General features: G+C 44.1%; 1 protein-coding gene across 9 annotated transcripts in view; it reads right to left on the reverse strand.

Annotated features, from left to right (window-relative positions):
- The window catches only part of SEC16B (SEC16 homolog B (S. cerevisiae)), a 78,581-nt gene that overhangs the window by 31,564 nt on the left and 30,967 nt on the right, over positions 1-16,050 (reverse strand). For 3 of the 9 annotated variants that reach the window (XM_010850119.1, XM_010850117.1, XM_010850112.1), the window contains exons 1-10: positions 15,670-16,044; positions 12,362-12,711; positions 10,780-10,892; positions 9,421-9,541; positions 8,566-8,674; positions 6,984-7,128; positions 3,687-3,838; positions 3,233-3,294; positions 1,103-1,238; positions 116-346 (exon numbers count right to left, since the gene is read on the reverse strand). In XM_010850119.1, coding sequence (XP_010848421.1) covers positions 116-346; positions 1,103-1,238; positions 3,233-3,294; positions 3,687-3,838; positions 6,984-7,128; positions 8,566-8,674; positions 9,421-9,541; positions 10,780-10,892; positions 12,362-12,657 — 1,365 coding nt within the window. In that variant the 5' untranslated portion in view covers positions 12,658-12,711; positions 15,670-16,044. Of the gene's footprint in view, positions 1-115; positions 347-1,102; positions 1,239-3,232; positions 3,295-3,686; positions 3,839-6,983; positions 7,129-8,565; positions 8,675-9,420; positions 9,549-10,779; positions 10,893-12,361; positions 12,712-13,044; positions 13,083-15,569; positions 16,045-16,050 lie in introns of those variants that run through there. The other 6 variants (XM_010850116.1, XM_010850114.1, XM_010850115.1 and 3 more) reach the window with 5 other exon arrangements.

Raw genomic sequence — 16,050 nt, forward strand, 5'->3', positions numbered from 1 at the left:
TGTACCTTTCTGAACTTACTGTTATAAAATAAGTATATGTCACTCATATCATTGGGGAGGGGTGAGCTATAGGGCTGCCCGGACTATTTTAAGCAGGAGTGGGTGCGGTACTTGCCTTCTTCCTTCCATAGTAGAGCAGCTTAGTGAATTTCTCCACGATCTGCGCAGGCGTCTCCACGCTGGGAGGAATCTCCCCGGTGAGCAGGTCCCGGGTCCCCGAGCTCAGCACTGGCCAGTCCTCATCCGTCAGGTTGATGAGATTGGCGACAGGCGGCTGCCGCTTGTACTTCTCCAGCTTCTTGCAGTCCTGCATCAGCAGCTCGGCGATGTCAGACCCCACCATGGACTGCAAAGCAAAGAGAATCCCATTCCCATTCGTCGCCATGCTGGTACCCCAGACTGCAGAAGGCGGGGCACCAGAGCGCCCGTCCACTTCAGGAGGAGACCCACATGTAAACACAAGACAGTCCCTTTTGCATTGTGGTAGTTGAAACTCCACCTTCATTCTCATGGCTATTTTCTGCCTGTCAGGAGCCACAAAGGTGACCAGAAATATGCACACTCTAATAGGTGTATTATCTGCTTGGTGCGGTAACCCAAGAACTGAGCAATAACCAGAGGCTAGTGGAGAAGGCAATGGCACCCCACTCCAGTACTCTTGCCTGGAAAATCCCATGGGCAGAGGAGCCTGGTAGGCTGCAGTCCATGGGGTCGCTAAGAGTCGTACACGACTGAGCGACTTCACTTTCACTTTTCACTTTCATGCATTGGAGAAGGAAATGGCAACCCACTTCAGTGTTCTTGCCTGGAGAATCCCAGGGAAGGGGGAGCCTGGTGGGCTGCCATCTATGGGGTCGCACATAGTCGGACACGACTGAAGCGACTTAGCAGCAGCAGCAGCAGCAGTGGAGAAGAGCAGGGAAAAGTTATAGCATTTGCACTCTGGCATTGACCTCAGCAGTTTCTTTTCTTGAGGCCATTTATTGCTTCTTTAATGCTACCTTTTATAATTATGCCCCAAGACGAATCTTCTCTCTCCCAGGAAAATTTAAATTTCAGTCCAGCCTGCACCTGCCCATCCTCCGGCCGCGGTGATACTGACCCCATTCTGCCGACAAAGGAGAACCAACAGCTGCCAGAGTAGAGCCGAGTCTCTGCTCCCCGGTGTCTCAGATTTGTGGCTCTGTGCTGCTTTCTGCTGGCAAAACGTCATGATGTCCACCTTGTGCACATCTTCCCTAGGGAGAGATTTCAAGGAGCAAAGAGTGAGGGACAGATTCCTCCCCCAGGCAGGACCACAAGCCCCTCCTACAGCGTGAGGGCGGTGCCTGGGCTGGGACTGAGATAGTAGTAGAAACAGGACAACCCAGGATGGGGACAGTGAGTCTGTAGTTACAGGGCAGTTGTTTCCATATAGAACAGGAAGGGACCTCAGAGATTCTCTCATCCACGGTCTCTATTTTGCAGAGGAAGAAACTGAGGCCCAGAGACCTGAAATGACTATTTGGGTGGCAGGTTCGAGCACAGACTTTGAGATCAGAAAACCCTGGATTTAAATCCAGCCTTCGTGTCCAACTCTTTGTGACCCCGTGGACTTTAGCCTACCAGGCTCCTCCGTCCATGGGATTCTCCAGGTAAGAATACTGGAGTGGGTTGCCATTTCCTTCTCCAAGGGATCTTCCTGACCCAGGGATCGAATCTAGGTCTCCCACGTTGCAGGCAGATGCTTTAACCTCTGAGCCACCAGGGAAGCTCCCTTCTAAACTTCTCAGCCTACACAAGTTGCTTATCTCCTCTGAGCCTCTGCTCTTTCTGATAAAACAGGGGTGATTAAAATGTCTACCTCCAGGGCTTCCCTGGTGGTACAGTGGATAAGAATCTACCTGCGGATACAAGAGACACAGGTTCAGTCCCTGGTCTGGTAAGATTCCACATGCTGTGGAGCAACTAACTCATGTGCCATAATTACTGACCTTGGCTCTGCAGCTGCTGAGCCTGTGCCCACAACTACTGAAGCCTGCATGCCTGGAGCCTGTGCCCACAACTACTGAAGCCTGCATGCCTAGAGCCTGTGCCCACAACTACTGAAGCCTGCGTGCCTGGAGCCTGTGCCCATAACAAGAGAAGCCACCGCAGTGAGAAGCCAGTGCCCTGCAACAAGGAGTAGCCCCCGCTTGCCACAGCTAGAGAAAGCCCGTGTGGAGCAACGAAGACCTAGTGCAGCTAAAATAAACAAACAAAATAAAATTTCTTTAAAAGTCTACCTCTAACTCAGTGTCTTATAATAACCTATAATGGAGAAGAATGTGAAAAGGAACAGATTTATATATAACTGAATCACTTCGCTGTACCCATGAATCTAACACAGCATTGTAAATCAACTATACTTCTATTAAAACACTGTTTTAAAGTCTACCTTATACAAAAAGGAATTAGCTAATTGTGTAGCATATATAAAGTGCTCCATAAACAGGAATTATTATTTGCTTGAGATTATTTAATGAAGTCAGTCAAATAGGTATCAGTACCCTAGGTGTCCAAACACCCAACTCGGTACTCTAGGCCACATTGCTACACCTGTGTGTAAAAATGGAGACAATTCATTTTTACTTGAAGGAACTGTCAAAATACCCCGGGGATTTTCTTGGAGGGGGAAGCTTCAGGATAAGGACACATCTGTATAGTTGTGATGATATTTAAAGGGCTTCAGAATGCATTATCTCACCTCTGACACCAGCCTGAACTCTTCTCTCCACAACAAAGAACATCCTCAGTATTTATCAGAAACATGACTAGGAATGTAAAAGCAGTTCTAGCTCAATCCTGCAGAGGGCAGACTTGCACACTGTCTAGGAACTCATGCTGACTGAGTTATACATCTCTCCAGAAAAATGTTTTCCATATGAGCAACTTGCCTATGATTTCCGAGGCTGTGCCCCACTTTTCTACCAGTTTAAGTATTATTAAGTACCCAGAACATTAAAACCTCCTACCACATAGCCTTTGTAAAATAGAACTGATTTCAGATTTTTAAACCTTTTTCTGTCTTTCAACACTCAAATTGCTTGTCAAAATGACTCAAGCCACATCTGGCTCCAACTTGTAGCACAGAGATTCCATTCCAATGGGGACAGATATTTTCTTTCAAGAAAGCCAAGCCCAAATCCCCAAAATGCAGGAAGATTTTATAGGTTTCAAAAGCCCTTATTTGGCAACTTTTATGGCGATTTACCTGATCAGTGGTCCTGAGAAAGTCCTCATCTCTTCTTGTTCCTCAGAATCATTCAGAATAACCTGGAACAAAAAACTCAAGTTTGGTCTTCAAGACTATGTGCCCCCAGTGCCCCACTCCTCAGGTGAGTCCAGTATCAGAACCCAGAGCTGGTCCTAGGGTGTGGCTCAATGCCTCATGGAGAAAGAAGAAAGACAAAAATGAGCTCTCTAGTTGCTGGATATGAGCCAACAGTATCACAGGTAAAACATCAGTCTAGCATTACTTCTTTCAGAGAAGAGCCCCACACATTCCTTCACACACACACACACACACACACACACACACACACCAATCCACAGGGTACATGGCTCAGGCCCCTCCAAGAGCACTCTATTCCTGGAGATGCCAGGGCTCAGGCAAGGGAAGCAGGGAGTAACGTGCTGACATTCAGGGGACACAGAATCTTGTTTACCTCCATGCTGTGCAGTTCAACAAGGGCTGTCTGTCCATCACTGGGAGAGCTGGGACTCACACACACCAGCTGACCTCCTGGCCCAAAACTCACAGGCATGTGAGGGACATAGAACTTCATGGGTTCCTTGGGACCAGCTGCTGAGATGTCCTCTGACCAACCAATACAGGTGGACACTGTTAGCATTACAACCACTGCTTTGCTTTATGTAAGAAATATTCCACAGACATATTTCTTTGCAAATTTCAACTGGGACCAAGATAAGGTTCTGGGTGGGTTACATAATTAGAAGAAATACATGCTCCAAGTCAGATTTAGGCCTTTAAGAATATGTCAGACTATAATGCCAAATCCAACAACATATTACAAGGATTATATACCATGATCAAGTGGGATTTATCCCAGGGATGCAAGGATTCTTCAGTATATGCAAATCAATCAATGTGATGTACCATATTAACAAATTAAAGAATAAAAACCATACAACCATCTCAATAGATGCAGAAAAAACTTTTGACAAAATTCAACACCCATTTATGATAAAAAAAAAATTCTCAAGAAAGTGGGCATAGAGGGAACCTACTTCAACATAATAAAGGCCATACCTGACAAACCCACAGCAAATATCATTCTCAATGATGAAAAACTGAAAGCATTTCCTCTAAGATCAGGAACAAGACTAGGATGCCTGCAGTCATCACTATCATTCAACGTAGTTTTAGAAATCCTAGCCATGGCAAAAAAAGAAGGAAAAGAAATAAAAGGAATCCAAATTGGAAAAGAAGTAAAAATATCCTGTTTGCAAATGACATGATACTAAACATAGACAATCCTAAAGAGGCCACCAGAAAACTACTGATGCTAATCAATGAATTTGCTAAAGTTGCAGTATACAAAATTAATGCACAGAAATCTCTTGCATTCCTGTATGATAACAATGGAAGATCAGAAAGAGAAATTAAGGAAACAATTCTATTTACCATTGCAACAGAAAGAATAAATACCTAGGGATAAACCTTCCTAAAGAGGCAAAAGACCTGTACTCAGAAAACTATAAGATACTGACGAAAGATTTCAAAGACAACACAAAGAGATAGACAGATATACCATGTTCTTGGGCTGGAAGAATCGATACTGTGAAAATGACTGTACTACCCAAAGCAATCTACAGATTCAATGCAATCCCTATCAAATAACCAATGCCATTTTTCACAGAATTAGAACAGAAGATTTTATAATTTGTGTGGAAGCACAAAAGACCCTGAATAGCCAAAACAGTCTTGAGAAAGAAAAGCAGAGTTGGAAGAACCAGGCTTCCTAACTTTAGACTATACTACAAAGCTACAGTAATAAGACAGCATGGTACTGGCACAAACACAGAAATATAGATCAATGGAATGGGATAAAAAAATCCAGCGATAAACCCACACACCTACGGTTACCCAATATTTGATAATGGAGAAAAGATAACATCTTCAATAGTGATGCTGGGAAAACTGAACAACCCATGTAAAAGAATGAAATTAGAACACTCCCTAACACTATATACACAAAAATAAACAGAAAATGGGTTAAAGACCTAAATGTAAGGCTGACACTATAAAACTCTTAGATGAAAACAGGCAGAACACTCTGATGTAAATCACAGCAAGATCTTTTGACCCATCTCCTAGAATAATGAAAATAAAAACAAAAGTAAACAAGTGGGACCTAATTAAACTTAAAAGTTTTTGCACAGCAAAGGAAACCATAAACAAGACCAAAAAAAATAAATAACAGAATGGGAGAAAATATTTGCAAATGAAGCAACACACAAGGGACTAATCTCCAAAATATATAAACAGCTCATGTAGCTCAATATCAAAATAACAAACAATCCAATCAAAAAAATGAACAAAAGACCTAAATAGACATTTCTCCAAAGAAAACATACAGATGGCCAAGAGGCACATGAAAAATGCTCAACATCACTAATTACTAGAAAAATGCAAATCAAAACTTCAATGAGATATCACCTCACAGTGGTCTGAATGGCCATCATCAAAAAACCTACAAACAAAAAATGCTGGAGAGAGTGTGGAGAAATGGGAACCCTCTTATAATGTTTGTAGGAAAGTGGATTGGTTCAGTCACTATGGAGAACAATGTAGAGGTTCCTTAAAAAACTAAAAACAGAACTACCATATGACCCAGCAGTCCCACTCATGGGCATATACCTGGAGAAAACCATAATTCCAAAAGATACATGCACCCTGAAATTTATTGCAGCACTATTTACAATAGCCCAGACATGGAAGCAACCTAAATGTTCATTGACAGAGGAATGGATAAAGAAGATATGGCACATATACACAATGGAATATTACTCAGCCATAAAAAGGAACAAAATTGTGCCATTTGCAGAGATGCGGATGGACCTAGAGACTTTCTTGCAGAGTGAAACAAGTCAGAAAGAGAAAAAGAAACATCATATATGAAGGCATATATGTAGAATCTAGAAAAATGGTACAGATGAACCTATTTGCAAAGCAGAAAGAGAGACACAGACATAATATGGACACCAAGAGGGGAAAGGAGCATGGGATAAATCGATAGATTGGGATTTACATCTATACACTATCAGGTATAAAATAGAAAACTAAGAGAAACAACTGTATAGCACAGGAAACTCAACTCAGTGCTCTACGGTGACCTAAATGGGAAAGAAATCCAAAAAAGAGGGGATATATGTATACATATGACTGGTTCACTTTGCTGTACAGCGGAAAATAACAACATTGTAAATCAACTATACTCCAATAAAAAATTAATTTTAAAAAGAAAAAAGAAGAATATAATGCAAGGAATTGATGGTTTAGTCCAAATGATAATGTACCAGGGCTAGACTCTCATAAGGGTGACAGGTTGGGGACTGGCTCTCATAGCCCCAGTACTCAGGGCAAATCTCCTACATCCAGACCTTCGTGGCCTGCCTTGACTTTCCCGAACTGACTCTGGTCTTTACTTTCTTCCCTTGTTACCTACAGTACCTCCGAGGGCCTCCTCTCCCAACCTGATGATGGCCGTGGGCCGTGTTCCTTTCCAAGAATCAGCTATGATGCATTCTTCAGTACCAAAGAAAAGATGGGGAATGGAGCCAAAGCTGGCCACTCTGCCCAGGGGACCTACATATGCAAATGAGGCAGACAAGGGATCTACTCTTGGAAATACCAGGTAAAGTTGACCTTCCAAGAAATGTGCCACCCAGCCCTCTTCTCATCAGACTCAGCCAACTCCTTTAATCACGTCAGTACCCACCAGCCTGAACTGGGCTCCAGACGGCTGAAGTCATGGGGTCACAGAGCTCAGAAGCATCTGCCATGTACTGACTGAGCTCGTAGCTGCTGGAGGTGAGACCAGACTCATGCTGCCAGAGAAGGTTGGACTCCTCCATCAGTGATGGCTGGAAGTTAAAAACAAGAACACATGGGAAGAATCAGAGGCACTTTCAGAGAGACAGTCCTCCGAAGTGTTTCTTTAAAGCAACAAAATTCAAACTTTCAAATAAATCTAATGAGTGTGGACATATTGAAAGGAAAAGAAGGGATCATTCAACTGACAATTCTCGCTAAAGGATTCATTTTGGCTGTGGGTAGAGTGCAGGTCCTGGGGTCAGGGGACTTTAATTCAAATTCCAGCTTTGTTAATACCAGGCTCTGTGACCTTGAACAAGTGATGTAGACTCTCTAAGCTCAGTACCTTCATTTATAATGTAGATAATCATACCTACCCTATATAGTTCAAGTACTTACCTCTTGCATTCATTTGCCAACTGTTTAATGAGCACTTATTATGCTCCAGGTGCAATGCTTTCCCTAAGGATACAGGTACAAAAGGACTTCCCTGGTGGTTCAGGGGCTAAGACTCTGTGCTCCCAATACAGGGGGCCCAGGTTCAATCCCTGGTCAGGGAACTAGATCCCACATGATGCAGCTGAAATTTTGCACACCACAACTAAAAGATTCCACATGCTGCAACTAAAAAAAAAATCCTGCGTGTTGCAGTGAAGATGCATGCGCAACCAAGACCCAGTACAGCCAAATAAATAATTTTTTTTTTTTAAAGAAATTCACAGAATTTATATTCTGGGAGGATTGTAAAACAGATACAAACAACAGATACAAAAGCTCTTTGTCCACACCGTAAAGTACTGTACTCATATATGACTGCTGTTATTGCGTTGTTGTTACTGTTAGTCCTAATAGGTGCCCGGCCCTGTTAAGTATTAGGTGTACAGAAGAAACTGTTCCCCCAAATCATACAAACCTAATCAGGGATAGAAGATTAATACAAGACTGTCAAAAATTAAGACCTTGTCTCTTGTAACTTTTCCATACATCTAAAGTTATTCCAAAATTGAAAGTTTAAAATATTCAAGAGCTCCATTTCATAGCCCAACTGGTACACCCAGTAAGATTTCAGAAGAGAGAAATGGAAGAGTCAAGAAAAGTTTAAAATTCTGCTTTCATACCCAAATTAAAAGATGCTAGCAACTTCCCACTTCCTGAGTAAACCAAATTGCTAGTCCACTGGGGTACCGGTAACACTTCTTTTCTTTCCCACCTTGGAGTGACTTGGGTGATATTTCCTGACAGCTAACTTGGCAAAAAAAAAAAAAAATGCAAAAGGGCTCAATAAGGGCCCCAGACCCAGAAGACTGAAACAGGAATCGGGGAAAGGAGGACATGGGCATGGAGGCTATGCCAAGAGGGGAGGAATGGTACCCCTTAGACTGCTGGCACTAAGGACCCCCGTCCCCAGGGCCCTGCCCTGCCACTGCTGATGATGTCAGCTGTGATGCACTGTCACAAGCCACCCGCCCTGTGTCACTTCAGGTTACCTTGTTTTTCTGTGCCCCAGTTAGCAGACTCTCCATGAACAGGTCCTCGGGCCTCTCCTGTCCAGAGTTAGAAGCAGGACTGTCTTTATAAGGATTCCGACTCTTAGATCTGCAGCAAGATGACAGGAGCATGTGAGAGGGGATCCAGGGCAGGCCAGCAGGCTGAGCTGCTCTGTACCGGAGGCTGCTCTGCCGCAAAGTGTGGGCAGGTGTCGGGTTGGCCCATGTGCCACAGGGAAAAGCCTTGTCCTCTCTTGTGCTGCCACAGTCTATTAAACCAGAAAAACAGGAACGTCCGGGGTTCATAGCACAGTTACTAGAAGTGGCCCCCAAACTCTGCAGAGAAGGCTGGATCTCTGTGGCCTGACATCCCAGAATGACTTAAATCAGAGCAGGCGGGTTGGTGAGTTTCAGGAAGGGAAAGGCCTAAGGGTACCAGACAGGTACATGTACAAAATGCTCTTCCTTGCTCTTCTCATTCCAGGGGAGAGACCGTTCTTAGGGCACAGGACTGGGCAGAGGAGAAGTACCCCATCCCCAGGCAGGATGCAATTGTAAGAACTTATGCAAGGCCACATCTGTTCCAAGGCCAACATAGAATCAATGCCCTCCTTCAAGATGGACCTCAAGTAACCTCACAGGTTTGGGGACTTAGGCAGGTTTGGGGAACTGCCACTCAGAATAAAGAACCCCTCCTTCCAGGGTCCATGTGAACAGCTGGCTCAGGCCAGCCTGAGCTCCATCCTTGTGGCCAGAACAAAAGCAGACGGGCTTCTAAAGATGAGGGACCAGTACCAGATGACATCAAGTTTGCCAAACGTAGTCTGTAGAACCAGCCTCTCCTTGCATACTTACTGGAACTGGGTCTCCCTATTTGTTCCAAATGGACTATTCTGGTTTTCATGTTGATGATCATTGAGGTACTTTTGATCTCGATGATCTTCCTGCCAGATATAAGGACTCCCTTGCCTTGGCACTGCACCCTCAGAGAAAACAAAACGAAGACAGGTCACTTCCTATTCCTAAAAGTTCGGAGATTCTAGCAAGTTGTGAAGCTGGGTTACTGGAGCATGGCAGGTATAAAGACATACAGTCATCCTTCTGTATGCTTTAGGGGATTGGTTTCAGGACCTGAGAATGTTAAAGTCTTTTATATATTAATAAAATGGTATAATATTTGCATAGAATGTATGCACATCCTCCATAAACTTCAAATCATCTCTAGATGACTTCTAAAACTAATAATACCATGTAAATGCTATGCAAATAGTTGTAAATACAACATAGGTGCTGTGGAAATAGTTGCCAACAAGCAACAAATTCAAGTTTTAAGTTTTGGAATTTTCTTTTTTTCAAATATTTTCAATGATCAGTTGGAGGCAGACCGGCAAATTTGGAGGGCTGACTGTATTTGTCAAATTGAATAAAGTTGGTAAGTGAAAGCCAACAAGTCTGTAAGATGAATCTCAGTCTTCTCTGAACCAATCAGCATGACTGTATAGGATAGTACAACAGTGGGGATCGTGTGTGTGTGTGTGTGTGTGTGTGTGTGTGTTTTCAGCACTGAAACAGATTTTTCTCTTTACTAGCAGGTCAGAAGCTGCCATTAACACATACCTAAATCCTTACTGTTGGTATAGGGTATAAATTCCTTTTTGTGCAAATCTGCCACTCTGTGATGGTCAGGCTCATTACAGCCCAGCCACACACTTGATGACTCCACTGTTAAGAACTGACTTCACTGTTACTTGATCAGGGAGAGACTATAATCTTGGTTATAATGAGGAGTAGAAAAAAAATGGATGAAGTACAAACTATCCATAACACTAATAACATAAAAATAGTTTCAATACCATCAACTACACCTACATGTACAAAGAGAAATGACTCTTTTCTATCTCTTCTCAAGACGTCTAGCAGCAGTGTGTTTGCTGTGGCCTCATCTGACCAAGTGGAGAAGGAAATGGCAACCCACTCCAGTGTTCTTGCCTGGAGAATCCCAGGGACAGGCGAGTCTGGTGGGCTGCTGTCTATGGGGTCGCACAGAGTCGGACACAACTGAAGCTACTTAGCAGCAGCAGCAGCAGCATCTGACCAAGAAAGAAGCAGGTGGGGGTGGAGGCCTAGGATGAGGCTCTGAGCATGGCCCTTTTGGCCTCTGCCCTGTCAGACCAGTGGTACCATCCTAAAGGCTTCTTGGAGATTATTCCATACCTCTTTCTTCCTGAAGCTGCTGTGGGTGTCCATGGTAGTAATAACTTCCATAAGCATATTCTTCCCTTAGGGCTGGAGAGTAATAGCTCTGATAGAGATCCTCAATGCTCCACCTAAAGAATCACAAAAAAGGCCACTCATTCAAGGATAAGCATAGCAAAAGAAAAACCAATGGAGAGCAACTTTCCTGGTGGTCTGGTGCTAAGACTTCACGATCCTAATGCGGGGAACCTGGGTTTGATCCGGGTCAGTGACCTAGATCGCACATGCTCCAACTAGAGATTCCACACACCGCAACGAAGATCAAATATCCTAAGTGCCACAACTAAGACCCGGCACAGCCAAATAAATAAACGATTTTTTAAAAAAAGAAAAACAATGAAGGACTTGACAGACAAAACAACTCCAGAGGACAAAACTGAGATACCCGTCTAGAATCTGCTCTAAAGCTATGGTTCATCCTACAACCAAAAATCTAGAATCGGAGCAGGAATAGAATCATTGTGTCAGAACAAGGCTGCAATTTTTACAGTAAAACCACAGCTGAGTGTCTCTTCTCCTTCCTCATGATCCCTCTTACTCCTCAAATACACACATCCAACAACATGAAATATTATCTAAGAAAACCCTGCCCTGATATCACCTTAGGAACCCCCTTCCCAAGATAACTGTGTAAAGTACCCAATATACCACTGGAATTCCCATGCATATTGTAGATGGAAATGAAATGGAAAAGTCAAACTGGACCATCTTAAATCTGCTTGCTGTTATTGCCTCTACCCTTAACAGACCTTCCTTCAAGAATTCAACACTATTTTTATCAATCAATAATTCTTTACTATTTCATAGGGACAGAATTCTTTACAATAACTGTCATAATTTCAACCTTAAACCTAGAAGCAGGAAAATATCATTCCACCTGAAAAAGCTAAAGTGAAAAATAGATGGCTTGCAACATTGCATAAAACATGAAGGCCAAAAGTAGAAACTCCAGATTCTCCCAGAATTACCTCACAGAGACCTTTTCATTCTGAACTTGGAGACTCCAAGCTTCTATCTGCTCTCTGATTTTTTGAAGTTCCCAATCATTCACTCAATGTATATATTTTCTGTGTAGGCATCACACTGTAGGTGCTGTTCTAGGTACTAGGACTCTTATGTTGCTGGTGGGTTTGGTGCTAACCCTGGGTTAGAGTCATCAAAGAGGATAAGGAGCTTTTTATAGACATCCATAGGAAAAGCTTTTCCATAGTCTACAAATCCTGCCTTTTGTGATGCCAGAGTAAGAGGGTCTCATCTGCCGTCTTGAATTTCACCATACTTTCTACTCTCTCCTCTGCCCCCAACACCCAATTGTGTTGTGATGGCTTCTTAAGAAGCACCCCTAGGGACTAACAAAGGGAAATAAACTATATTTTCAGTCACCACAATCTAGCCTGGGAGAGGAAAGGGTTTAGCTAAGTCAATGTAGGAGGAGGAGGAAAAGGAAGAAGAGAAATAAAAGGAAAAGGAAGACGGAAAAGAACGATCTGTTCACAAGCATTTGGGAGAGCTGGATCAAGTCCAAGCTCTAAACTCATACCTTGAATACAATTGACTGGGATAACCACCTTCGTAATAGTCAACCCCGGACACAGGTGGACGCCATTCCCCAGATCTGGCTGCATAGTGAGGCTCCTGGAGGTCTTCCCTGGGGTCCTGCTGTGGCTGGGGGCTCCTGCCCACATCTTGCCTTTGATGGACCCTCTCTCCATTGTGCCAAGAGTGGGGAATAGGCTGATAGTATCTATCTTTCCAAAGCCCTCGGTCTGGATCCTTTGATGGTGCTGGGGGCCTCCCCAATGGCTGAGGCAGCCAGTGGGGAATCCAAGGTTCCATCCTAGATCTTCTGAATTTCTCTGATGTTTTGAGTCGGCTGTGTAGTTATTTTATCTTCCCGTCAGACAAAACAAAAAGAAAACAAATGATCATTTTAGGCCTATATCCAAGCATGATGCTTAATTAGGTTTTGTGAAAGAAGCATCCATGGTCCTCAAAAATCTTCTATCTAAAACAAACCACACAGGCGCTGAGACAGAGACATCTGAAAAAATCGCAAGCAGATACTTGAAATAAATAACAGGCTAGACAATTATATTGAGGTTGTTATAAAAATTTTAAAGTATATTTGGAGCAACAATAGATGTGGGAGGCCTGGGAGAAAGAACAATATATGAAGTTGCAAAACACAATCAAAGTATTCCAATTAAAGACATGTGTGCTCACCTATTTCACCAACAAACAGTCATTCAGGAGGCCCTGTGCTGTCATAGAAATAAAGTGGGCTTTAGACAGAGCTAGACCCAGTTCAGATCCTAACTCTGAGCTTCCCTGGTGGTAAAGTGGATAAGAATCTGCCTGCCAGTGCTGGAAACAAAAGAGACACGGGTTCAATCCCTGGGTCGGGAAGACCCCCCTGGAGAAGAGCATGGCAATCCATGCCAGTATTCTTGCCTAGGAAATGCTATGGACAGAGGAACCTGGTGGGCTATACAGCCCATTGGATCACAAAGAGTTGGACACAACTGAAGTTACTTAGCACACCAGGAGGATCTCACATGCCGAGGAGTAGCTAAAGCCTGTGAGCCACACGTACTGAGCCCACACACCACAACTACAGGAGCCCTTGTACTCTAGGGCCCAAGAGCCACAACTAATGAGCCCCTGTGCCACAACTACTGAAGCCCACATGCCTTAGAGCCCACATGTTGGAACTACTGAAGCCTGTACACCTACAGCCTGTGCGCCACAAGACGGGAAGCCACCGCAATGAGAAGCCCATGGATGATAAACGCTCCAAAACTAGAGAAAGCCAGCATGCAGCAACAAGGACCCAGCGCAACCAAAAAAAAACAAATAAATACATTATTTTCTAATTAAAAAAAAACTTGACTTTGCCACTTATTAGCAAGTTAAATTTTTCCAGCCTTAATTTCCTTACCCATAAAAGAAGGAATAATTAACACTGTCAGCGTTAGGGATACTTATGCAAAGTGCTGAACACTATGCCTGGGATACAGTAGTGGTTCAGTAAATAACAGTGTCATCAGAGATAGAGATTAGCGTGGGGTGAGTAGCTGAAAAGATTTCCTAAATAAAAAGAAGCTTAGGGACTTCCCTGGTGGTGCAGTAGCGAAGAATCCTCCTGCCAATGCAGGGGACACAGGCTTGATCCCTGGTCCAGAAAGAACCCACATGCCTTGGGGCAACTAAGCCTACATGCCAGAACTACTGAAGCCTGCCTGTTCTGGAGCCCATGCCTGCAACAAAGATCCCACGTGCCACAGCCAAGACCCAACGTGGCCAAATAAATAGATGTTTAAAAAGAAGAAGCAGCAGCTTAGAGTGACTTCAAGAGACATCTTTTCTAAATCCTTAAAGTCTTAGAGAACTATGCTCTATAACCTGCCCATGCCTGCCCCTCCTCCAGGGGAGGTGAGGAGACACAGGGTTTGGGATTGCTTCTGTGACAAACTAGAGAGCCGTGTCTCAGTAATCTTCCTGCCTGGAGATTTTAAAACCTGGAAGTCTCCCCAGGATCAAACTGGTTTTCCCCACTTATTCTTCAAACTGGGATATAGCTCCCAATGACAAGTTACCTTCCAAGCTTCTCTGCTTGTATCACAGAGCAGCACCGGCACCCAGCTGCCTTCAAAGGAAAGCACCCATCACCCCTTACAGCTGCTCAGGAGTCTCCTGTGTCAGGAGGATACACGGCTCCATCAGACCCCATGCTCCTTCTCCCTTGGGAACTACGTTAGGTTGAAAAGTTTGGGTTGGATCCACAACTTGCTCCCACTCCTGAAACTCCCAGCTCAATATAATAATAAATATCAGAAGCAAAGGTCAAAGGGTGTGTGTGTTGAAATCAAGATGTCACTCTGCTCCAATGCCGCAGAGCCAGGGTCCACAGCTATGAGCAGAGAGCTGTAAGCAGAATGCTCCAGAAGAACAAGGCGCAGAAGTGCCTTCTACCTCCAGAACAATCACAGCTAAACTTGCACCTTCCTTCCCTTGTCAGCTTACATCCTTGAAAAAGTCAGGTGTAACGAGAGCCTTTTCCAGCAAATCTCAGCAAAGGCCAAATGCCCCAGACACAGTGAAAGGCTACCTGAGTCCTTCCTGAAGGGGGCCTATGGGATTTGAAAGCATTTGGACACAAGGAAGCTCAACAAGAAGAAAGCCTCAGGATTTCCCTGGTAGTCCAGTGGTTAAGACTTCACCTTCCAATGCAGGGGCGTGTGGGTTCAATCCCTGGTCAAGAAGCTAAGATCCCACATGCCTTATAGCCAGAAAAACAAACATAAAACAGGAATGACACTGAAACAAATTTATAAATAAAAACTTTAAAAATGGTCCACAGCAAAAAAAAAAAAGAAAGAAATCTATTCAAAAAAAAGAAGACGAAAGCCTCTTCCACCTCATCCCCAGATATTTTCACTAGACAGCCCTTCTCTGACGGCAAAGACACATTACCCACTCCCTTCGCCAAAGTCAACTCCAGTTGATTTCTGTTGCCAAGATATCAATTCCAGCTTGTTAGGGCTCAGGTTACAATTAAGGACCCCAAATGAAAAGCACTTAAGATACTCCAAATGAAGGCATTACATGCACAGGGACAAATCATACTCACACATCCACATAAATGACCTTCCCTGGCCCCACTAAGGTCAATATTGCCTTTCCTAGTTTGACAGCACAGCAAGCACAGCCAAGACAAAGCCTACAAGGGCACTAGAGTCCCCACACACCTGCTCTGACAGCCGCCACCTTCCCTTCGCACGCTCCAGGAGTGTCTTCTCCCCTCCTAGACACTGTCAAAGTCCAGGTGCCACATCTCCCAAGACTTACCTGGCTCTCAGATCTACAGCCTGTCAGCTACCTTTGCAACTGCCCAGCCTCCATGGGCTGATTCATGAGGGCAAAGTACAGCCCAGCTCCCTCCTTCGTCCAGACCCGGCTTGGTGTGTTTGCCCAGAACCCAGTCAGAGGCTGCTGCTTCTGTTTGCCTGGTAGTGGGCTGAGCCAGGTTCCTGCACATGTGAAAGAATGCAAACCTGCACAGCAAACAAAGGACAGAGACCCGACGGAGAGGAAGTGCAGAGAGCCCGGAGGCAGCCTGGCCTGGGGAGAAGAGTGCCACCTATGGGCTGTTAACTCCTGTCTGGGCCACGGACGCTCTATTGCTCAACCTCTGTTTCTTCTCTGAAAGAGGAATAACAAGATGGGTTT

Source organism: Bison bison, unplaced genomic scaffold, assembly GCF_000754665.1.
Source record: "Bison bison bison isolate TAMUID 2011002044 unplaced genomic scaffold, Bison_UMD1.0 scf7180017864289, whole genome shotgun sequence".
Lineage (NCBI taxonomy): Eukaryota > Metazoa > Chordata > Mammalia > Artiodactyla > Bovidae > Bison > Bison bison.